General features: G+C 42.7%; 1 protein-coding gene across 24 annotated transcripts in view; it reads left to right on the forward strand.

Annotated features, from left to right (window-relative positions):
• LOC117260979 (protocadherin alpha-C2-like) overlaps window positions 1-24919 on the forward strand; it is a 198071-nt gene that overhangs the window by 139378 nt on the left and 33774 nt on the right. The window contains exon 1 of one of the 24 annotated variants that reach the window (XM_033633143.2): window positions 277-2787. The exons of 19 other annotated variants lie outside the window; for them this stretch is intronic. In XM_033633143.2, coding sequence (XP_033489034.2) covers window positions 409-2787 — 2379 coding nt within the window. In that variant the 5' untranslated portion in view covers window positions 277-408. Of the gene's footprint in view, window positions 1-276; window positions 2788-3808; window positions 6304-7213; window positions 9844-10529; window positions 13041-16865; window positions 19390-24919 lie in introns of those variants that run through there. 4 more of the 24 variants (XM_078169352.1, XM_078169336.1, XM_033633150.2 and 1 more) reach the window with 4 other exon arrangements.

Consider the following 24919-nt stretch of genomic DNA (forward strand, 5'->3'; position numbering starts at 1 on the left):
TCTGGACATATTGAATTATTTGTACTCTATAAAATAGCTTGATTAGCCATCTAAATATTCAGTTGTAGGGTTGCCACACTCCGGATGTAAAAAACACACGTTTAATCCCGATCACTGATGTAATTCATAATGTTGACATTATATGACTTTGTCATACACTGGATTTTATTTGCTTACCGCTCATTCACCACATGATGTCGCTGGAGACCGTAGACATGAATGTGTGTATATAGCCTATCCAAAACTCCTCCCTGGATGGGAAAAAATGAAATCGTCATCGGCCATCAGTACACCCGCGGAAGGCGCTGTGACGAGAAGGGCAGGAGCTTCCACACTATTACATTTCTTTGTACGGAAATATCTGGACTGAGGATAAATGATCGACGGGGTTCAGTTGTTGCATCAACAATGTATATCCGAGGACAAAAGGAATACGTCTGGATTCACATTGTTGTGTTCCTTTGTCTCTGTGACGGGTCTGCTTCGCAGTTATCCTACTCGATTTCCGAGGAGGTGAACAAAGGCTCCGTAGTGGGGAATATTGCAAAGGATTTAAACCTCAATGTACAGGAACTGGAGACCAGGGATCTACGTATTGTTTCCAGTTACAGTAAGAAATATTTTGACGTGAATTTGCGCACCGGGAACATCTTTGTTGATGAGAGGATAGACAGAGAGGAGCTTTGTCCGAATGTGGTGAAATGCTCGTTAAAAATTCAAGCCGTTTTAAACAACCCAATGACTGCACACCGCATAGAGGTTCATGTTTTAGATATAAACGATAATTCGCCTGCTTTTATTGAAAACACGTATTCTCTGAATATTTCTGAATCATCTTTAACTGGCGAACGATATCTTCTCCCCATAGCAGTAGACGCAGACATAGGCAGCAACTCCGTGAAGACGTACAAGCTGAGCCAGAATGAACATTTCACTCTTGATGTGCAGAGCGGTGGAGAACACGGTGTGTCTGCTGAGCTCGTGCTGCAGAAAGCTTTAGACAGAGAGAAACAGGCGGTGATCACACTTCTCCTGACCGCTGTAGATGGAGGTAAACCGCCTCGATCGGGGTCGTTACAAATAAATGTTTATATATTAGATGTCAATGATAACATACCCACTTTTAGCAAATCTCTTTATAAGGCGCGTGTACCTGAAAATGCTGCACCCGGAACAGTAGTAATTCAGTTAAATGCAACCGATTTGGACGAGGGCATGAACAGTAAGATCCTGTATTCATTGATCAAAAGAGGAAATATTGATCCGTCAGATTTTTTTAATCTAAATTCAGAAACAGGTGAAATCACTGTGAAGGGAACATTAGATTATGAAGAGACGCCTGCTTATGAGGTCAGAGTTCAAGCAAGGGACCAAGGCTTTTCTCCTCGTAGTGCACATGCAAAACTGCTGATAGAGATAATTGATGTGAATGATAATACCCCAGAAATATCTGTGACGTCATTCATGGCCCCAGTAAAAGAAGACGCAGAACTGGGGACAATAGTTGCTTTGGTTACAGTCAGTGATAAAGATGGAGGGAACAATGGTGTAACTAACTGTAAGGTAGTGGGGTCTGTTCCCTTTAAACTCAAGTCCAACTACAAAAATGACTATTCATTAGTCGTAGATGGACCACTGGACAGAGAAAACACTTCTCTTTACAATGTCACTATTACAGCCACAGATGAGGGAAGTCCACCTCTTTCCAGTATCAGGGTCATTACTGTTCATGTTTCTGATGTCAATGATAATGCACCTCGCTTCATGGAGCCTGTGATCAATGTTTATGTTAAAGAGAACAGTCCTGTTGGCTCGGTTATCCATACAATAAATGCCTTTGATCCTGATTTGGACAGTAATGCAAAACTGACTTACAAATTGTTAGATGCTAATCCAAAAAATATTCCTATTTCTTCAATTTTAAACATCAACTCAGAGACTGGAGATATAGTCACCCTGCAGTCTTTTAACTATGAGGAGTTGAAAACGTTTCAGTTTAAAGTTCAGGCCACAGACTCTGGTGTTCCTCTGCTCAGCAGCAACGTGACTGTCAACGTTTTAATCCTGGATGAAAATGACAATAATCCAACAATTCTCGCGCCATATTCTGAGCATGGCTCCGTTAACAGTGAGAGCATCCCATATTCTGCTGAAGCGGGATACTTTGTGGCAAAGATCAGGGCTGTAGACGCAGACTCTGGATACAATGCGCTGCTCTCTTATCACCTCTCTGAGCCCAAAGGAAACAACCTCTTCCGCATCGGAACCAGCACCGGAGAAATCAGGACTAAGAGGAGAATGAGTGACAATGACCTGAAAACTCACCCCTTGGTGGTGTTGGTGTCTGATAACGGAGAACCCTCCCTGTCAGCTACTGTGTCTATTGAGGTGGTGGTGGTCGAGAGCACAGCTGACATCCAGACTCAGTTCAGACATGTGCCCATAAAGGAGGACAGCTTCTCTGCGCTGAACCTGTATCTGCTGATCGCCATTGTGTCGGTGTCAGTCATCTTTCTGCTCAGCCTCATCAGTTTAATAGCTGTCAAATGCCACAGGACAGACGGCACTTTCAGCAGGTACAGCGCCCCAATGATCACCACCCACCCTGACGGTAGCTGGTCTTACTCCAAAGCTACTCAGCAGTATGACGTGTGTTTCAGCTCAGACACACTCAAGAGTGACGTAGTGGTTTTCCCCGCACCGTTTCCACCTGTAGATGCTGAGCTGATCAGTATTAATGGAGGAGACACTTTTACGCGGACTCAGACTTTACCCAACAAAGAAAAGGTAGGCCATTTGCGCTGACTGCTTGCAAAACTTGGCAATGCTGTCATAACAATATGTCATTTCCTGGTTTGCCTCTGATAAATAACAACGAACATACTGTGTAACATCATTCAGGCACCACAAATAGGACTGTCTCCTAGTTCATCACGCTTGTTAAAACAGAAACTACTATAACCTTTGACTATTCTCCGATTGCACTTGATGGCTAGGATATGTTACAAATCAATATAACTTACAGCACTTTCAGACTTTGTGTCACATGTCCTCTACCTGAACTGGCCTGTGATTTAATATCCTTGTGTGTTACAGTGGGAGGATCCAATTAGTCTATTGCTTGTTTTTAAATACAGTTGTCCAAGGTGCTGAATTATGTTTGTGTGTCATGCAGCTCCAAACCCTGTTACTTTTTTGAGCACATTTCAGTGAAAAGTGATCTTAGTTGGTCCTCAGCTGGACTGAAACAGCAGTCGACATGGTCCTCAGTCTGCAACATCTGATGTTTACAGCTGGTATCAGTTTGCTGTGATCTGACATTTGCAATGCCTCTTAGTATGGAATAAAGTTAAAAGGCGCTGTCCGTGGTGCTTGTCTTTGTGTTGTCAATAAGAAGTTTCTGTTCTTGCAGTAAAAGAAATATTTTTTTTTCTCAATAAATTGTGATACAATATAAATATGGGACAGCTGGAGTATGGCTACACTCTGAAATTAAACTCCGAGATATTTTCTTTCTGGATATATTATATTCTTTGTATTTCATATAATAGCTTGATGAGCCACCGAAATATTCAGTTGTAGTGTTACCACACTCCGGATGTAAAAAACACACGTTTAATCCCGATCATTGATGTAATTCATAATGTTGACGTTATATGACTTTGTCATACACTGGATTTTATTTGCTTACCGCTCATTCACCACATGATGTCGCTGGAGACCGTAGACATGAATGTGTGTGTATAGCCTATCCAAAACTCCTCCCTGCATGGGAAAAAAAATGAAATCGTCATCGGCCATCAGTACACCCGCGGAAGGCGCTGTGAGGAGAAGGGCAGGAGCTTCCACACTATTACATTTCTTTGTAAGGAAATATCTGGACTGAGGATAAATGATCGACGGGGTTCAGTTGTTGCATCAACAATGTATATCCGAGGACAAAAGGAATACGTCTGGATTCACATTGTTGTGTTCCTTTGTCTCTGTAACGGGTCTGCTTCGCAGTTATCCTACTCGATTTCCGAGGAGGTGAACAAAGGCTCCGTAGTGGGGAATATTGCAAAGGATTTAAACCTCAATGTACAGGAACTGGAGACCAGGGATCTACGTATTGTTTCCAGTTACAGTAAGAAATATTTTGACGTGAATTTGCGCACCGGGAACATCTTTGTTGATGAGAGAATAGACAGAGAGGAGCTTTGTCCGAATGTGGTGAAATGCTCGTTAAAAATTCAAGCCGTTTTAAACAACCCAATGACTGCACACCGCATAGAGGTTCATGTTTTAGATATAAACGATAATTCGCCTGCTTTTATTGAAAACACGTATTCTCTGAATATTTCTGAATCATCTTTAACTGGCGAACGATATTTCCTCCCCATAGCAGTAGACGCAGACATAGGCAGTAACTCCGTGAGGACTTACAAGCTGAGTCAAAATGAACATTTCTCGCTTGATGTGCAGAGCGGTGGAGAACACGGTGTGTCGGCTGAGCTAGTGCTGCAGAAAGCTTTAGACAGGGAGAAACAGTCAGTGATCACACTTCTCCTGACCGCTGTAGATGGAGGTAAACCACCGAGATCGGGGTCATTACAAATAAATGTAAATGTTTTAGATGTCAATGATAACATACCCACTTTTAGCAAATCGCTCTATAAGGCGCGTGTGCGTGAAAACGCTGCACACGGAACAGTGGTGATAAAGTTAAATGCAACAGATTTGGACGAAGGCATGAACAGTAAGATCCTGTATTCACTGATCAAAAGTGGAAATATCGATCCATCACATATGTTCGATCTTAATTCAGAAACAGGTGAAATCACTGTAAAGGGAACATTAGATTATGAAGAGACGCCTGCTTATGAGGTCAGAGTTCAGGCAAAGGACCAAGGAATCTCCCCTCGTAGTGCACATGCTAAACTGCTAATAGAGATAATTGATGTGAATGATAATACCCCAGAAATATCTGTGACGTCACTCATGACCCCAGTAAAAGAAGACGCAGAACTGGGGACAATAGTTGCTTTGGTTACAGTCAGTGATAAAGATGGAGGGAACAATGGTGTAACTAACTGTAAGGTAGTGGGGTCTGTTCCCTTTAAACTCAAGTCCAACTACAAAAATGACTATTCATTAGTCGTAGATGGACCACTGGACAGAGAAAACACTTCTCTTTACAATGTCACTATTACAGCCACAGATGAGGGAAGTCCACCTCTGTCCAGTATCAGGGTCATTACTGTTCATGTTTCTGATGTCAATGATAATGCACCTCGCTTCATGGAGCCTGTGATCAATGTTTATGTTAAAGAGAACAGTCCTGTTGGCTCTGTTATCCATACAATAAATGCCTTTGATCCTGATTTGGACAGTAATGCAAAACTGACTTACAAATTGTTAGATGCTAATCCAAAAAATATTCCGGTGTCATCCATTTTAAACATCAACTCAGAGACTGGAGATATAGTCAGCCTGCAGTCTTTTAACTACGAGGAGTTAAAAACGTTTCAGTTTAAAGTTCAGGCCACAGACTCTGGTGTTCCTCCGCTCAGCAGGAACGTGACCGTCAACGTTTTAATCCTGGATGAAAATGACAATAATCCAACAATTCTCGCGCCATATTCTGAGCACGGCTCCGTTAACAGTGAGAGCATCCCCTATTCTGCTGAAGCGGGATACTTTGTGGCAAAGATCAGGGCTGTAGACGCAGACTCTGGATACAATGCGCTGCTCTCTTATCACCTCTCTGAGCCCAAAGGAAACAACCTCTTCCGCATCGGAACCAGCACCGGAGAAATCAGGACGAAGAGGAGAATGAGTGACAATGACCTGAAAACTCACCCCTTGGTGGTGTTGGTGTCTGATAACGGAGAACCCTCCCTGTCAGCTACTGTGTCTATTGAGGTGGTGGTGGTTGAGAGCACAGCTGACATCCAGACTCAGTTCAGACATGTGCCCATGAAGGAGGACAGCTTCTCTGCGCTGAACCTGTATCTGTTGATCGCCATTGTGGCGGTGTCAGTCATCTTTCTGCTCAGCCTCATCAGTTTAATAGCTGTCAAATGCCACAGGACAGACGGCACTTTCAGCAGGTACAGCGCCCCAATGATCACCACCCACCCTGACGGGAGCTGGTCTTACTCCAAAGCTACTCAGCAGTATGACGTGTGTTTCAGCTCAGACACACTCAAGAGTGACGTAGTGGTTTTCCCCACACCGTTTCCGCCTGTAGATGCTGAGCTGATCAGTATCAATGGAGGAGACACTTTTACCAGAACTCAGACTTTACCCAACAAAGAAAAGGTAGGCCATTTGTTTTGAGTGCTTGTAAAAGTTGGCAGCACTGTCATAAAAAATGATGCCATTTCCTGGCTGTTTTTGAATATCAAGATTTGCAATATTTTGAAAAATAAGAAGGTGCATAGTGTAGAACATCAGTCAAGCATGATAAACAAACATCTGTCACTGACTCCTAATTTATCATGCTTGTTGAAACAGAAACTAATACATCTTTTACAACACTCTGGCTGCACTTGAAGGCTGGGACATAGTGAAAATCGGTTGCTTAGCCACAAGAAAACTTTAAGAATGTGTGTCACATACTGTATGTTAAATGGTCTATACTGAAATGCCAAGATTCAACATTTTCTTTAGGTACAAAGGTCGTCTGTAACAGTGGGAACATTGATATAGTTTATTGAGTTATTGCTAGTATTGAAATAAGCTGTCCGTAGTGCCGAAGTAGGTTTGTATGCCTTCAACTTCAAACCCCGCTACACTTATGCTTGTTGAACGCATTTTATTGTATAATAAATTGATTTAAGTTGTTTTTATCTGAAATGAAACATCAGTTGACGTGGTGCTGAGTTTACAACATGGGATACTGGTGTCATTCTGATGTGATCTGATAGGTTTGTTATGCCTCCTTTCATTGAATGTAGTGAAAGGGCGCTGTCCATGGTGCTTGTCTTTGTGTTGGCAGTGTGTAGTCTCTGTAGCTTCCTGCAGTGATTGAAATTCATATGGCTACACTCTGAAATGAAATACTAATTTTCTTTCTGGACATATTGAATTATTTGTACTCTATAAAATAGCTTGATTAGCCATCTAAATATTCAGTTGTAGGGTTGCCACACTCCGGATGTAAAAACACACGTTTAATCCCGATCACTGATGTAATTCATGATGTTGACATTATATGACTTTGTCATACACTGGATTTTATTTGCTTACCGCTCATTCACCACATGATGTCGCTGGAGACCGTAGACATGAATGTGTGTATATAGCCTATCCAAAACTCCTCCCTGGATGGGAAAAAATGAAATCGTCATCGGCCATCAGTACACCCGCGGAAGGCGCTGTGACGAGAAGGGCAGGAGCTTCCACACTATTACATTTCTTTGTACGGAAATATCTGGACTGAGGATAAATGATCGACGGGGTTCAGTTGTTGCATCAACAATGTATATCCGAGGACAAAAGGAATACGTCTGGATTCACATTGTTGTGTTCCTTTGTCTCTGTGACGGGTCTGCTTCGCAGTTATCCTACTCGATTTCCGAGGAGGTGAACAAAGGCTCCGTAGTGGGGAATATTGCAAAGGATTTAAACCTCAATGTACAGGAACTGGAGACCAGGGATCTACGTATTGTTTCCAGTTACAGTAAGAAATATTTTGACGTGAATTTGCGCACCGGGAACATCTTTGTTGATGAGAGGATAGACAGAGAGGAGCTTTGTCCGAATGTGGTGAAATGCTCGTTAAAAATTCAAGCCGTTTTAAACAACCCAATGACTGCACACCGCATAGAGGTTCATGTTTTAGATATAAACGATAATTCGCCTGCTTTTATTGAAAACACGTATTCTCTGAATATTTCTGAATCATCTTTAACTGGAGAACGATATTTCTTCCCAATAGCGGAAGATGCAGACATAGGCAGTAATTCGGTGAAGACGTACAAGCTGAGCCAGAATGAACATTTCTCGCTTGATGTGCAGAGCGGTGGAGAACACGGTGTGTCTGCTGAGCTCGTGCTGCAGAAAGCTTTAGACAGAGAGAAACAGTCAGTGATCACACTTCTCCTGACCGCTGTAGATGGAGGTAAACCTCCGAGATCGGGTTCATTACGCATACATGTTTATGTCATAGACGCCAATGATAACATACCCACTTTTAGCAAATCGCTGTATAAAGCACGTGTACCTGAAAATGCTGCACACGGAACAGTGGTGATAAAGTTAAATGCAACAGATTTGGACGAAGGCATGAACAGTAAGATCCTGTATTCACTGATCAAACGAGGAAATATTGATCAGTCAAATATTTTTGATCTAGATTCAGAAACAGGCGAAATCACCGTGAAGGGAACATTAGATTATGAAGAGACGCCTGCTTATGAGGTCAGAGTTCAAGCAAGGGATCAAGGCACCTCCCCTCGTATTGCACAAGCTAAGGTGCTGATAGAGATAATTGATGTGAATGACAATGCCCCGGAAATATCTGTGACGTCACTCATGACCCCCGTAAAAGAAGACGCAGAACTGGGGACAATAGTTGCTTTGGTAACAGTCAGTGATAAAGATGGAGGGAACAATGGTGTAACTAACTGTAAGGTAGTGGGGTCTGTTCCCTTTAAACTCAAGTCCAACTACAAAAATGACTATTCATTAGTCGTAGATGGACCACTGGACAGAGAAAACACTTCTCTTTACAATGTCACTATTACAGCCACAGATGAGGGAAGTCCACCTCTGTCCAGTATCAGGGTCATTACTGTTCATGTTTCTGATGTCAATGATAATGCACCTCGCTTCATGGAGCCTGTGATCAATGTTTATGTTAAAGAGAACAGTCCTGTTGGCTCTGTTATTCATACAATAAATGCCTTTGATCCTGATTTGGACAGTAATGCAAAACTGACTTACAAATTGTTAGATGCTAATCCAAAAAGTACTCCAATATCATCAATTGTAAACATCAACTCAGAAACTGGAGATATAGTCAGCCTGCAGTCTTTTAACTACGAGGAGTTAAAAACGTTTCAGTTTAAAGTTCAGGCCACAGACTCTGGTGTTCCTCCGCTCAGCAGCAACGTGACTGTCAACGTTTTAATCCTGGATGAAAATGACAATAATCCAACAATTCTCGCGCCATATTCTGAGCACGGCTCCGTTAACAGTGAGAGCATCCCCTATTCTGCTGAAGCGGGATACTTTGTGGCAAAGATCAGGGCTGTAGACGCAGACTCTGGATACAATGCGCTGCTCTCTTATCACCTCTCTGAGCCCAAAGGAAACAACCTCTTCCGCATCGGAACCAGCACCGGAGAAATCAGGACTAAGAGGAGAATGAGTGACAATGACCTGAAAACTCACCCCTTGGTGGTGTTGGTGTCTGATAACGGAGAACCCTCCCTGTCAGCTACTGTGTCTATTGAGGTGGTGGTGGTCGAGAGCACAGCTGACATCCAGACTCAGTTCAGACATGTGCCCATAAAGGAGGACAGCTTCTCTGCTTTGAACCTGTATCTGCTGATCGCCATTGTGTCGGTGTCAGTCATCTTTCTGCTCAGCCTCATCAGTTTAATAGCTGTCAAATGCCACAGGACAGACGGCACTTTCAGCAGGTACAGCGCCCCAATGATCACCACCCACCCTGACGGGAGCTGGTCTTACTCCAAAGCTACTCAGCAGTATGACGTGTGTTTCAGCTCAGACACACTCAAGAGTGACGTAGTGGTTTTCCCCGCACCGTTTCCGCCTGTAGATGCTGAGCTGATCAGTATTAATGGAGGAGACACTTTTACCAGAACTCAGACTTTACCTAACAAAGAAAAGGTGAGTTGATTGCAGACTTTAACTCTTCCTTCCTTGCTTTCACATACATGACTTGCAAACTTGGCAGAATCTCAGAAATTCCTAGTTAAGAATATCTCAATATAACACAAAAGACATTTACACACTGTGCATTTAAAGAAATAACAGGTTTGCCCAAGTTGGAAAATGGCATCATGTCCTGGAGGTATGTTTGTAGGGTGGTCTCTGTGGTGCTGAAAAGATACTGGTGTCTTTTTTTTTTGTCCTCTTCGGCTCTCAATGCATAAACTCTACCGTGACTTATGCTATCTGTCTTTTTGTCCATCATAGGTTGTGAATTGGTAAATTATTTATGCTTGAAAATCAATTTATTTCCTGTCCACATGGAAAATACTGTTGATGCATTTGAACTCATGAGAGTTTGATGTACCTTTTCTGTGTTACATTGTTCTCATAGATCACTGTTATTTCAGTAATCTGTGACTATTTGTCTTAACCCTGTTACAAAACTAGTTAAAGCAACTTTTAGTTGAAGTCCATGTAAAACCTTCACGTACACAATATATTGCATGTGTTGCAATGTGTGACAAATGTGTTTTACAACTATTTCAATATCCAAAATGTAACGCGTGGGGTCGCTGATGACCACACGTTTGTGGGAGCTCGGAGTTTTCAGTCTCCTCCTTTCCGTGTGAAACGTCAGCAGACTGCGAGTGCTTTGTGAGAGGAGCACGAGTGGCGATGAAAATGCGAGGACCGGAGTAGAAAGGATTAAAAATGCTGGCCGATCCACTGGCGTTTTATGGATGTATATATTTTGCATCGCGTCATTTTCTTTGAAAGCAGTGATGGGCGGTGGAAGGAATAACGGAATACTCCGTTTGCTGTTCGTCTTGTTTTTGTCTGACTGGTCTGCGGCTCAGATATCCTACTCTGTTTCCGAGGAGGTGGACAAAGGGACTGTGGTGGGGAATCTCGCAAAGGATTTAAATGTCAGTGTTCGAGACCTGCAAACGAGGAATCTAAATATCGTGTCTGGGTACAGTAAGAAATATTTTGATGTAAATTTTAAAACGGGGGATCTTTATGTTAATGAGCGAATAGACCGTGAGGAGCTTTGTCCAAACACGGTAAAATGCACGCTCAACTTCGAGGCTATACTGAGTAATCCTATGGTACTCCACCGCATTGAAGTAGTAATTGCTGATGTAAATGACCACGCACCTGCCTTCGTAGAGAAGTCATTTTCACTCAACATATCTGAATCATCGCCTACGGGTGAACACTTTTTGCTTCCCCTGGCTCTTGATGCAGACACAGGGAGCAATTCAGTAAAGACTTACAGGCTCAGTCAAAATGAATGCTTCTCCCTAGATGTGCAAAGCGGTGGAGAACACAGTGCATCTGCTGAATTGGTGCTGCAGAAAGCTTTAGATCGTGAAAGACAAGCTGCTATTAAACTAACGTTGACCGCTGTAGATGGAGGAAAGCCTCCTAAAACCGGAACTTTAAACATACATGTAAATGTTCTGGATGTCAACGATAACACGCCGTCATTTAGTAAAACACTATACAAAGCACGGGTAAATGAAAATGCGACAGCTGGATCATTAGTGATTCAGCTGAGTGCCACAGATTTAGACGAAGGAGACAACGGGAGGGTCACTTATTCTTTTGTCAAGCGTGGGAACTTCAACCCTGCAGATGTGTTTTTTATTAATGCAGAAACTGGGGAGATCACGGTGAAGGGTAATTTGGATTACGAAGCACAGCCAGCATATGAAATTCACGTTCAAGCAACAGACCACGGGGGTTCTCCTCGGAAGGCAAATGGAAAGCTGCTGGTGGAGGTAGCTGATGTTAACGACAATGCTCCAGAGATAGTGGTGACGTCACTCATGAACCCGGTTAAAGAAGATGCTGAAATAGGGAGCGTTGTCGCTTTAGTGACGGTGACTGATAAAGATGGAGGAAAAAACGGTCAGACTCACTGTAAACTCATTGGCTCTGTACCCTTTAAGCTAACTTCCAATTATAAAAATTATTACTCTTTGGTTGTAGATGGACCCCTGGATAGAGAAGAATTCTCTTCTTACAGCGTCACGATTACGGCTGTTGATGAAGGGACCCCGCCTCTATCCAGCACCAGCGTTATTACTGTCCAGGTTTCTGATGTCAATGATAACGCGCCTCGTTTCCTTGAACCCGTGATTAATATTTATATTAAAGAAAACAGTCCCGTTGGACCTCGTATATATACGATAACTGCAGTCGATCCTGATATAAATGAAAACGCCAAGGTAACGTACTCATTACATGGAGATTCAAAAAGTATTCCTATTACATCAGTTGTGAACATCAACTCAGAGACTGGAGATATAGTCAGTCTGCAGTCTTTTAACTATGAGGAGTTAAAAACGTTTCAGTTTAAAGTTCAGGCCACAGACTCTGGTGTTCCTCCGCTTAGCAGCAACGTGACTGTCAACGTTTTAATCCTGGATGAAAATGACAATAATCCAACAATTCTCGCGCCATATTCTGAGCACGGCTCCATTAACAGTGAGAGCATCCCCTATTCTGCTGAAGCGGGATACTTTGTGGCAAAGATCAGGGCTGTAGATGCAGACTCTGGATACAATGCGCTGCTCTCTTATCACCTCTCTGAGCCCAAAGGAAACAACCTCTTCCGCATCGGAACCAGCACCGGAGAAATCAGGACTAAGAGGAGAATGAGTGACAATGACCTGAAAACTCACCCCTTGGTGGTGTTGGTGTCTGATAACGGAGAACCCTCCCTGTCAGCTACTGTGTCTATTGAGGTGGTGGTGGTCGAGAGCACAGCTGACATCCAGACTCAGTTCAGACATGTGCCCATAAAGGAGGACAGCTTCTCTGCGCTGAACCTCTATCTGCTGATCGCCATTGTGTCGGTGTCAGTCATCTTTCTGCTCAGCCTCATCAGTTTAATAGCTGTCAAATGCCACAGGACAGACGGCACTTTCAGCAGGTACAGCGCCCCAATGATCACCACCCACCCTGATGGGAGCTGGTCTTACTCCAAAGCTACTCAGCAGTATGACGTGTGTTTCAGCTCAGACACACTCAAGAGTGACGTTGTGGTTTTCCCCGCACCGTTTCCGCCTGTAGATGCGGAGCTGATCAGTATTAACGGAGGAGACACTTTTACGCGGACTCAGACTTTACCTAATAAAGAGAAGGTGAGTTGTTTGCAATCTAGGAGTACATTTCTTAATGATGACTGCGTCATTTCACACTGAAAGACGCGCTAGGTATCAAACTTTGGTTAATTTCAACATTTATTTACTTTTCGTGTGTATGTATGGTTGTGAAAACATCTTAATACAAAGAAGCACTTTGGGGCATGTCAGTGTAAATCCTCAATACCTGACAGGTCCTGAGAAAAGCCATTCACTAGTATGATGCTGGATGTTGTTGAAATTGTGTGGGATATTCCTCCAAACTGAATAATAGTATTTAATATAACATTTGGAGCAGAGAAGTCATTGATCAAGTTAGAGCTGTGGTGTACTGCTGACCGGCAGGGGCGCTGTCCATGGTGCTGAACCCTGGATAGTGTTTCTTTCCCCTCGTGCATGAAAAAAGGCTGCTGTGCCTTTAAATTATTTCTGACTTAATAACAGACTATGCATTGCTTCTTTAATATGTTTTGCGCTGGTAACACACACCTGATTAGTCTTACTTACGCACCAGAAACTGCGTTGTGTTGTGAACGAGTTTGGGTATGATATTCAACTTAAATAGATTTTCCCACTGCTTTGACCTTCTGCACAAATACAGACTTTTTTAAGTATAGAATATCCATGTATTTTTATATTAGCACCAAAGTAACGGCTGGTGTCGCTCGAGACCACGATATTTGCGTGGCTCCTTTTTCCCCCGGACTCCTCCTCTCCGTACGAAGCAGGAGTCCAGTGCTTTGTCAGGAAATACACAAATGGTCACAGCACGGCGAGGGCTTCATCTATTGTTCACCTAAAGTGTGGACATGTTCGAAAATGATTATTTCTTTCATTCTATAGCCGCGATGGGACGTGGAGGACTAACAGTCACGATCTGGATACAAATAATATCTTTGCTTTGTCTGTGTGACGGGTCCACGGCGCAGCTCTCCTTTTCTGTTTCCGAGGAGGTTGACAAAGGAACGGTAGTGGGAAACCTCGCCAAGGACTTGCAGATTAATGTGCACGATTTGGAAAAACGGGATCTACGAGTTGTATCTGGGAATTCTAGGAAATATTTCGACGTGGATTTAAAAAGCGGTGCTCTATTTGTTTGCGATAGGATTGATCGTGAAGAGCTCTGTCCGAATACGGCAAAATGTTCCCTGAATACAGAAGCCATTCTGAGCCACCCCATGCATCTGCATCGCATAGAGGTACAGATTATTGATATTAACGACAATGCGCCATCTTTTCGTGAAAAGGAGAAGACTTTTAATATCTCTGAATCTTCTTTCACCGGGGAGAGATATCTGCTCCCTATGGCGAATGACGCAGACACAGGCAGTAACTCGGTAAAGAGCTACAAGCTGAGTCCAAATGAGTATTTCTCATTGGACGTGCAGAACGGCGGACAACACAGTGAATCTGCTGAGCTGGTGTTGCAGAAATCTTTAGACAGAGAGAAACAGTCTGTTATTCACCTTACTTTAACTGCTCTGGACGGAGGAAAACCTGCCCGGTCAGGAACATTAAAAATAGTAGTATATGTTATGGATACAAATGACAATGCTCCAGTGTTTAGTCAACCTTTGTATAAGGCCCAGGTCACTGAAAATGCTCCATTTCAGACACCCATAGTGACTGTAACTGCTACAGACTTAGATGAAGGGATAAATGGTGAGATTGTGTATTCATTTATTGAGAGAGGAAATTTCAATCCTGAAGCTTTGTTCTCAATAAACCCAGACACAGGGGAGATAACTGTAAAGGGGAAAGTAGACTATGAAGAGAATACAGCATATGATATCCGTGTACAGGCAAGAGATAAAGGTATGCCCTCTCGAAGCGTGCATGGTAAAGTGTTAGTGGAAGTAACTGATGTTAATGACAATATACCTGAAATCATTATAACCTCTCTTATGAGCCCAGTTAAAGAGGACGCTGCGGTAGGTACAGTGGTCGCTTTGGTGACTGTGACTGACAAGGATGGGGGTAAAAATGGTCTTACTAGTGCTAAAATTCTTGGATTGGTGCCATTTAATCTCAAGCTAAACTACAAAAATTATTATTCATTAACAGTCGATGGACCCCTTGACAGAGAAAGCGTTTCTCAATATAATGTCACCATCACAGCCACTGATGAAGGCACACCTCCTCTTTCTAGCACCAGTGTTATTCCTGTTCACATTTCTGATGTGAATGACAACGCCCCATTATTCTCAGAGCCTGTGATTAATGTATATGTGAATGAGAACAGTGCAGTGGGAGCTACTATCTTTACTATAACAGCAGTTGATCCTGATGTAGAAGAAAACGCAAGGGTAACATATTCATTATTAGACGGCATTTCGAAAACTATTCCACTAACTTCTGTTGTGAACATCAACTCAGAAACAGGAAGTATAGTCAGTCTGCAGTCTTTTAACTATGAGGAGTTGAAAACGTTTCAGTTTAAAGTTCAGGCCACAGACTCTGGTGTTCCTCCGCTCAGCAGCAATGTGACCGTCAACGTTTTAATCCTGGATGAAAATGACAATAATCCAACAATTCTCGCGCCATATTCTGAGCACGGCTCCGTTAACAGTGAGAGCATCCCCTATTCTGCTGAAGCGGGATACTTTGTGGCAAAGATCAGGGCTGTAGACGCAGACTCTGGATACAATGCGCTGCTCTCTTATCACCTCTCTGAGCCCAAAGGAAACAACCTCTTCCGCATCGGAACCAGCACCGGAGAAATCAGGACTAAGAGGAGAATGAGTGACAATGACCTGAAAACTCACCCCTTGGTGGTGTTGGTGTCTGATAACGGAGAACCCTCCCTGTCAGCTACTGTGTCTATTGAGGTGGTGGTGGTTGAGAGATCAGCTGACATCCAGACTCAGTTCAGACATGTGCCCATAAAGGAAGACAGCTTCTCTGCTTTGAACCTGTATCTGCTGATCGCCATTGTGTCGGTGTCAGTCATCTTTCTGCTCAGCCTCATCAGTTTAATAGCTGTCAAATGCCACAGGACAGACGGCACTTTCAGCAGGTACAGCGCCCCAATGATCACCACCCACCCTGACGGGAGCTGGTCTTATTCCAAAGCTACTCAGCAGTATGACGTGTGTTTCAGCTCAGACACACTCAAGAGTGACGTAGTGGTTTTCCCCGCACCCTTTCCGCCTGTTGATGGGGAGTTGATCAGTATAAATGGAGGCGATACTTTTACACGGACTCAGACTTTACCTAATAAAGAAAAGGTAAGGGCGATGACATTAAAAAACAGAGGGCTGCGATTGATTCAGATGTTAACTTTTTCACATAATGCAATTTGACTCCTAAAGAACCTGACCATTTGAAGACTAGAAAGAAAATAAGTCGTTGACATTTGACATTTATGCAGTTGAGTGTGATCAATCTTCTTATTAGGTCAATTTAAGATTATTCATTTGTACCATTATTGTAAGGGTTACACATTTAAAATGCTGTCATTGTAATTTGTTCCTCTGTGACCTATTGGTCAATTACTTTCGCCCTTGTTCAGCATGCAACACTTCTGGACTTTGCAACACATTTTTTTCTTATATTCAGCCTCTTACTGAAACCTCTTTAAATATGTTTATTAAGGCCCACCCATTCTTGCTAGAATGCCAGGTGATTGTGTTTATTGCTTTTCATTTGTGTTAAAAAAAAAAGAAGTGGAGATCTAATATCTTAAATTAAGCTTCAGATGCAATATTTCATTCTTTCTTTTAATCCTTTCTTGCGTCTGACTTTAAAAATACCACAAGATGTCGCTATCGGCCCACAGAGGCAAAACACTTTTTTTCTGTGTAACGCTCCTCCCTTTTCGTTTAATAGAGAGGTTTGCAATTCTTTGTTCGCCGTGGCAGTACAGAACACCCTTGCTGTATTAAGGAGCTCTGATTTGGATGTATAATTCTTGAGCAATGTTACCGCTGGAGTGAAATTCTCGACCTAACTTGTATAGCAGGCTGTGGACAGGATGCACCAAGGGAGTATTTTCCGGCACTGGATTTATTTTTTGTTCTATGTATCTCACATATGGAGACTCGCAGCAGCACAGATTGTGTATTCTGTTACGGAGGAATCGAGCCCGGGCACCAGTGTGGGGAATTTGGCGAAAGACTTGCATCTAGATGTACAGGAATTGGAATCTCGGGGTTTTCAGATTTCAGGACCTAATACGAGATATTTCGAAACAAATGCTAAGACTGGGATACTTTTGGTGAAAGACAGAATAGACCGAGAGGAGCTCTGCTCTCGTAATATGAAGTGTTCTCTGGAAGTGGAAGCCATTGTGAACTCCCCGCTGAATCTCTATCGCTTTGAGGTTAAGATTGTGGATATAAACGACAACGCACCCTCTTTTCGGATACCGGGGATTGTGTTGAACGTGTCCGAGTCGGCTTTTCCTGGTGAAAGATTTGCACTACCAAAGGCCCTCGATGCAGATGTCGGCGGTTATTCTGTCAAGAGCTACAAGCTGAGTCAAAATGAGCATTTCACTCTGGATGTACAGAATGGTGGAGAGCCGAGTATGTCGGCTGAAATGGTGCTTCAGAAAGCCTTAGACCGTGAAAAACAGCCTATTATCAAACTAACACTGACAGCTGTAGATGGAGGAAAACCTCCTAAATCAGGCACGTTACATATCACCGTTAATGTGCAAGATGTAAATGATAATATTCCGATTTTTGACAAGCCGCTGTACAAAGCCACAGTGCTCGAGAACACGCCGCATGGTGCAACAGTAATTACGGTGCATGCTCGGGATTTAGATGAGGGTCTTAACGGAGAAATATTGTATTCTTTTATTAACCAAGACAATGATAACGATGTTGATAAATTTGCCATTAATGCCCTAACGGGGGAGATTACGGTAAACGGTGAACTAGACCATGAAAAAAGCAGTGCAGTTGAGATCCGTGTCCAGGCGAAAGACAAAGGGTCAAGTCCACGAGCATCTCACTGTAAAGTGCTCGTTGAAATCACGGATGTTAATGATAATCCACCCGAAATATCAGTAACATCTTTAGTCAACGTAGTGAGGGAAGATGCACCTCTGGACACAATGGTCGGACTTATAACAGTGAGAGATAACGACGCAGATAAAAATGGCGCTGTTCAGGTTAGGATAGTTGATCCGGTGCCATTTACGATTAAAAACACATATAAAAATCATTATTCTTTGGTCGTAGACGGAACTCTGGACAGAGAGCGAGCTTCTCAATATAATGTAACAATAACAGCGACTGACGAAGGGACCCCGCCTCTCTCCGGTACAAGCGTCATTACAGTCCACGTGTCTGACGTCAATGACAATGCACCTCGCTTTAAAGAGCCTGTAATAAACATTTTCGTCAAAGAGAACAGTCCCGTGGGCGCTGTTATCTATACTTTAGCTGCAGATGACCCGGATGTAGACGAAAACGCAAAGGTAACGTTTTCAGTAATCAATAATAATCCTAAAAACAATATAATAGGGTCAGTTATAAACGTCAACTCAGAGACTGGAGATATAGTCAGCCTGCAGTCTTTTAACTATGAGGAGTTGAAAACGTTTCAGTTTAAAGTTCAGGCCACAGACTCTGGTGTTCCTCCGCTCAGCAGCAACGTGACTGTCAACGTTTTAATCCTGGATGAAAATGACAATAATCCAACAATTCTCGCGCCATATTCTGAGCACGGCTCCGTTAACAGTGAGAGCATCCCCTATTCTGCTGAAGCGGGATACTTTGTGGCAAAGATCAGGGCTGTAGACGCAGACTCTGGATACAATGCGCTGCTCTCTTATCACCTCTCTGAGCCCAAAGGAAACAACCTCTTCCGCATCGGAACCAGCACCGGAGAAATCAGGACGAAGAGGAGAATGAGTGACAATGACCTGAAAACTCACCCCTTGGTGGTGTTGGTGTCTGATAACGGAGAACCCTCCCTGTCAGCTACTGTGTCTATTGAGGTGGTGGTGGTTGAGAGCACAGCTGACATCCAGACTCAGTTCAGACATGTGCCCATGAAGGAGGACAGCTTCTCTGCGCTGAACCTCTATCTGCTGATCGCCATTGTGTCGGTGTCAGTCATCTTTCTGCTCAGCCTCATCAGTTTAATAGCTGTCAAATGCCACAGGACAGACGGCACTTTCAGCAGGTACAGCGCCCCAATGATCACCACCCACCCTGACGGGAGCTGGTCTTACTCCAAAGCTACTCAGCAGTATGACGTGTGTTTCAGCTCAGACACACTCAAGAGTGACGTAGTGGTTTTCCCCGCACCGTTTCCACCTGTAGATGGGGAGTTGATCAGTATAAACGGAGGAGACACTTTTACCAGAACTCAGACTTTACCTAATAAAGAAAAGGTAAGATGTAATCCTCCCCAATGCGTTGATAGACAAAGTTTTGTAATGTTTGTATACATCGTTTTCTCCCGAAGGATTACTGTAGATGGAATGCTCCCTATTATTGGTGTCAGTAGCCTGGTTTCTCTCCATTCTCTGTCTGCATTTGGTAGAAGCGCTATCCATGGTACTGAAATCGCGGTGGCCTGCTGGAGCCTCTATGTCACAATAGTGTGCTTGTTAGTCCACAGAGCACAGCACAAACTGGGGTTGTTGTGCTGCCAAAAGCTATTACTAAAAAAGTGATTTTAATTTTATAGCAACATGTGATAAAGTGAAAATAATAATGAAAATAACTTGTATAATTAAGTGTCTAGAAACCACAACTTGTGAGTAATGTCATAAAAAGCAACAGTCCGGCATTTCAAGCGGCAGAAGACTGACGCTATGTACAAACAACTCTTAAAGGAAAGTGCTTATTATGACGTCACAGTCTCGGAAATATAACTTTGGTAGTTAAAAAAAAATATGGAGAACGAATATAATTCCACATACAGATGTATTACATATTCATGCAGTGCTGTTGTTGTGCACAACATTTTCAGACTTAATAGCTTTCTGTTAGCTCTGTGTTGGAATGGTGCTCAGATGCACTAACTGTCATAGAAGTCTAGACACATGTTCATCCTCAATATTTATTTATGGTGCTTCGACTAAATCATGAAATTATTGACAGAACATCACGCAAAAAACCTGGAGAGTGAAGGCGTACTCAAGTGTGACCAAAATTATGCTTCATAAAGTCTGTATCACAAAATGGAAGGACAAAGTCTACCTGCAACCACTGATTTAAATCTCATATCCCATGTTGCTCAGTCCACTTTAGTCCTCTACTTTGCACTGTCTATATAGCTGCCTATGTTTTGTTGTTTTGCCTCTGTCGTTTATTGTTGTTTTTTTTGCATAACAGAAACTTGCTGAGAACATGTTTTTAACTGAGCCAGGCCAGTTGTAACTTTAACACACAATGTTACTTTTAACTCCTCTTCTTGATAAAAAAAAAAATGTTGGTTAAGTTAGCCAGCTAATATTAGACTTAAAGGAATTCAAAACCTGCTGCAAAAAACATAGCCATCTTTTGAGTATCAGTTCTTACCGTCAGTAGACAAAATGGTGGTTCCTGAGAAAGTGTAGCTTGTTCCCTCGAAGGACAGATGGGCAACAGGTGTAGTAAGCTAGCAGGTGGTCATCTTGTTCACTGCAGTTAAGTTGGATTCTTCTCACAATCCAGTCGCTGCCAAAAAAAGGGGGGATACAGAACTATTATAACGTACAGCAACTTCTCAAACTACCCATGTAGCCTATCATAATCCACTTCTTCAAAGTTTGCTCCAAATACTCTAGTTTCCCTACAACAGAGCTAACTAAACACAGTGACCTAACCGTTAGCACTGCTATACCTTATCCAGGCTCCCGAGCTCAGCCTAAATTAGCTTATTCAACATGTTTAACTACAAGCTAAGCAGGAAATGTCTTTAACAGACTCAACATACACTGCAAGGACAGAAAACATGACTTTGTTCACTTACTGTGGTAGCCATCACAGGTGTCTCTGAATTCCCATGATATTTATGGCCGTAAAGTAACTTAACGGTCGTATGTTGACAATTTAAACAAACCGGAGATAAGCTGTACTTCGTAGAAACCTGTCAGGCGAAATAAGTCGGTGACATACGTGTGGTATTGTGACAGAAAAATAGCTTGGTCCAATTGAGTCCAGAAGATTTCCTGAATGTTAACAACCCATTTAAAAATCCAAGATGGCGTGTCTTCTTCGCTCGCCGGGTGCCGGTCGGAACTGCGCTCAAGGCTGCCGCTAACGACCGGAAGCTGTATTGCTGACATTCTGATAACAGTTTGCTTCGGCTGTAGCTAAACAAGTTAGGATAACGTCGGACTTAGCATGAGTTGTATTGTTTATAGTGGAAATAATCGCAGTCCATCTGAGTGAGTATTGATTTTGTTGCTTTACAAACGCTTTACATGGACCGTTGACGTCACACGTGCAATTAACGTTTGGCTAATTACAGTCCCTGCCTCAATGTGAATGAGCTCATGGCAGGTTTGGAAAGCGGAAGTAAACAGAGCTAGTGATAAGCTTTTTGGTGATCTATTGTGACCCAGTTTCTTTCTGTGCTCTGTGAAATCATAAGTCGAGTCCTGAAGTTGTTTGTTGTTGTGATTTGCTGTAGTTTAGATGTTTGGCCTACACATTTAATGTGTTGTTTGGTTGCTCCAGTCAGTTACAAGCTACACATTTGTACTAGTTTTGCATCCAAGCTGCAAGCTTTCATGTTTCAGGGCAGTGTCTTACTCTCAAATAAACTAGAACTCTTGATGACATAAGTACAAACAGCTTCATCAGCCTTTCAAAACTTTAATTTTTTAATATACATGATCACAGGGTAAATCTGCCCACATTACTCTCTCTCTCTGTGCATGTAGTTAGCTGATTGAGCATTTGCTTAATTTTGATTTTTGTAATATTTGGGTTTTAAAGGCTCTGCACCAGGACCATAATCAACTATGTGACACTGGGGGCAATCAAAGTTTTGATGACCTAGTGCCATTTTAGGGAGCCAGCATATGAAAAAGGACCACACATTCACAAAAACTGCATCAGTTGATGGTGACATAGCCCACACAATACCCATATTACATTCTATTTTTCCACTTTTTAACACATTTGAAAGTAATGAAATCTACAGTACAGCGTTTGACATTGATTGTACCTACCCACAGCTGTTGAGCAACAACTGCTGCAGGGGTACAGCAACACCACCTGCACAAACAACAAGCAGAACTGCAGTACACTGTAATATTTGGACTAGTGGTAATAATAATAATGGCGGTTTGTTGGTAGTAATTATTTTGGACAGTGGTGCATGCTTTTGTAGCCTTACTTTTTTTTTTTGTTGCAGATTTTTTTATTAATGTCTTGGGGGGACATTTTGAGCATACTGCCTAGCACAAGGTGTTTCCCTCAGCTATTCTGGCTCATTAATTATCAGCTCAGGTTGAATATGCTGCACATATGTGAGGTCACAGTGCATTCATAGACCTTTTTTTTTCAGCATGCATTTTTGACTTGTCATAGCAGGAAAAGCACAAGTGTTGCTAATGACATTAATGACTGGCCTTTTCTGTTCAAGTGTCCTTGTAAACTGTGACAGTGACAGCATATCATACAACATTTACAATATTGTGATATAGTCTCATATCACAGTATCAATAAGTTGCCCAGCACCACCCAAACCCAAAGCAGCTAAATTGAATTTGGCTATTGTAAAATGTATTATTTACACCTGCGTTCATGTCAAAATGAACTGAAAAATTCGTAACGTTTAATTTGTCTCACCTCATCCAGTACAACAGGAAAGTGAGGGAGATCAAGCACAATGTGTGCATGCCCACACTGTGCTCAGAGGAGGTCTGCTTAAGCAAAATAAGTGACATCCCTGTGTAGGTGGATGGGTGTGATGTGCTTTTTAATTCCCATAGTCCTTTAGCCCTCTCTAATCTAAAATCATCTCTCTCATTGTCTGTTTTTGATATTGCTCACTGATTCTTGATACACTCTTGCAATTGAATGTGTTTCTCCTGAGATGTTTCCATCTCTTGAGTCACACTTTATCCTTTGTCTCATTGGAGCTTTTAATTCTCTATTGTTTGTACTTGTATTCTACCCGGAGCAATATACTTATTTTGTTGTTTAAGTAAGCTTATTTTAGAATCAAGTTGTCTCTAATACAGGCTCATGTTTTCAATTTATTACCCCATGCCCCAATTTTGAATATTATAGCCTGTTAGGAGCTGCACCCCAGGACCCTGGTGTATTGTGAAACACAGTTATACTTTTAAAGGGTAATGTGTAAGAGTGCATATCTAATAATAGATGAACACATGGAGAAAGGGTTAGTTTTTGCCAAGCCATCTTTTTACTGTCAGTATAAAAGACTAGTGAGCCTGGGAAATTGTGTGCTCCTAGGATGTTTTTTAAATACAGATTTATTTATTAAAATAACATACATCCTCAAAATTCTGTATTGTACATTTAGATTCATGTGTTCTGCTTGTAGCTCTCTCTTTATTTGTATTACTCATGCCTGCTCTATTTTCCCAATTCTATTTCTCTGCAATATCAAGACACATACGCAACATGGGTATTGTTCATTTCAGGCCTATTCCTTTTTCTCTTCCTCCTCTTCCATGCTGCCAGTCCTCTTTCCCCTCCCCCTCTCCTTCACCAGTCCTCCCTGAGAAGGGGAGCAGCTGAGAGAACTAACAAGGAATTAACGTCCATCTCTGCAGACGTTTGTGCCATCAGCCTGCGAGCGCTGTAAACACGATCTAATATATTCTCAATAAAATCCCTAATGTGTGTACAGAGTAGGACAGAGGCAACCCTGATCCGCTCATGCTGATGTAGTATAGGCTCCAGAGGCGCCTCAGCTATGATTAAATTTGTCAGTGGTTAAATGTAGCTTTTTATGTACATCCATGTGGCATGTATATGATAATTATGTTATCATTGCTCCTAACTGGTGGATTGTGTCGGATATTCTCAGTGAAGCTCGCTGCACTCTGTGTTGTGAATCTGTGATGCTTTGAGTCACTCAGACGATGTGACCTCATTTCAGGGAGTGGTCCAGCACAAACAAACGTGGCCTGATCTGTCAAAACTCCGCGCGTTAGGTTGGTTCAGTGTGGAGGAGACTGAACCAGGGCTTTCTGCGCTTTCAAACAGACTTTACATATTGCAGGAAATGCGTAAGGTCTGTGTGATGCCGTTAAGTGGGTCAGCGTGTGATTTAAAAATGGCAGCGCGCTACATGCGGCATCAGAGTGAGTGTTTGGTTACGGCAGTTGCATCGCTGTCTCCCTGATATATTCTCTGCTGTATGTACACGCTCTCCATACTGTGGGTGCTGAAACAATGCCTGGAGCTGTCCCTGCGTAAAAGTGGTTCAGTATGTGTTCTGTATGCTGCAGCTCTGTGTGAATGCGTGTGAGAGAGAGGGGGGAGGGGCAGGTAATTTTCCGCTAGTCGCTGCAGCAGCAGCAGCAGCAGCAGCAGCAGGGAGCTTCAGTACCGATCGAGGTATCAGCTCCGCTCGGCTCAGCTCTCCCCTCCTTCTCTGCTCTGCGGCTGGGCGGGGCCGACAACACCTAATGTCAATCACAGACAAACCAGTTGGGCGGGGCTAAGAGACAGGATGGATGAGGAAGAGAGGCTTTTATCCATGTAACCATCAGGACATCGTGTGTCTGTGTCCATGTGTCGTGTTCCAGGATTATTTGTGGAGGCGCAAGTCTGTGCGTGTGTTTTTCATACGGCTGATAGTGCCTGCTGTGGGTGTTATATGCAACCACTGTAATGATAATACATACCTATTGAAGAGCTATTGAGAGAGCTCTGTGGCAGTATAGGCTACATGATGACTTGGGGTTTGGAGTGTGTATGCGTTAACAGCTTCTAACTCTGCCTCCC

The sequence above is a fragment of the Epinephelus lanceolatus genome, chromosome 7, assembly GCF_041903045.1.
Source record: "Epinephelus lanceolatus isolate andai-2023 chromosome 7, ASM4190304v1, whole genome shotgun sequence".
Classification (NCBI taxonomy): Eukaryota; Metazoa; Chordata; class Actinopteri; order Perciformes; family Serranidae; genus Epinephelus; species Epinephelus lanceolatus.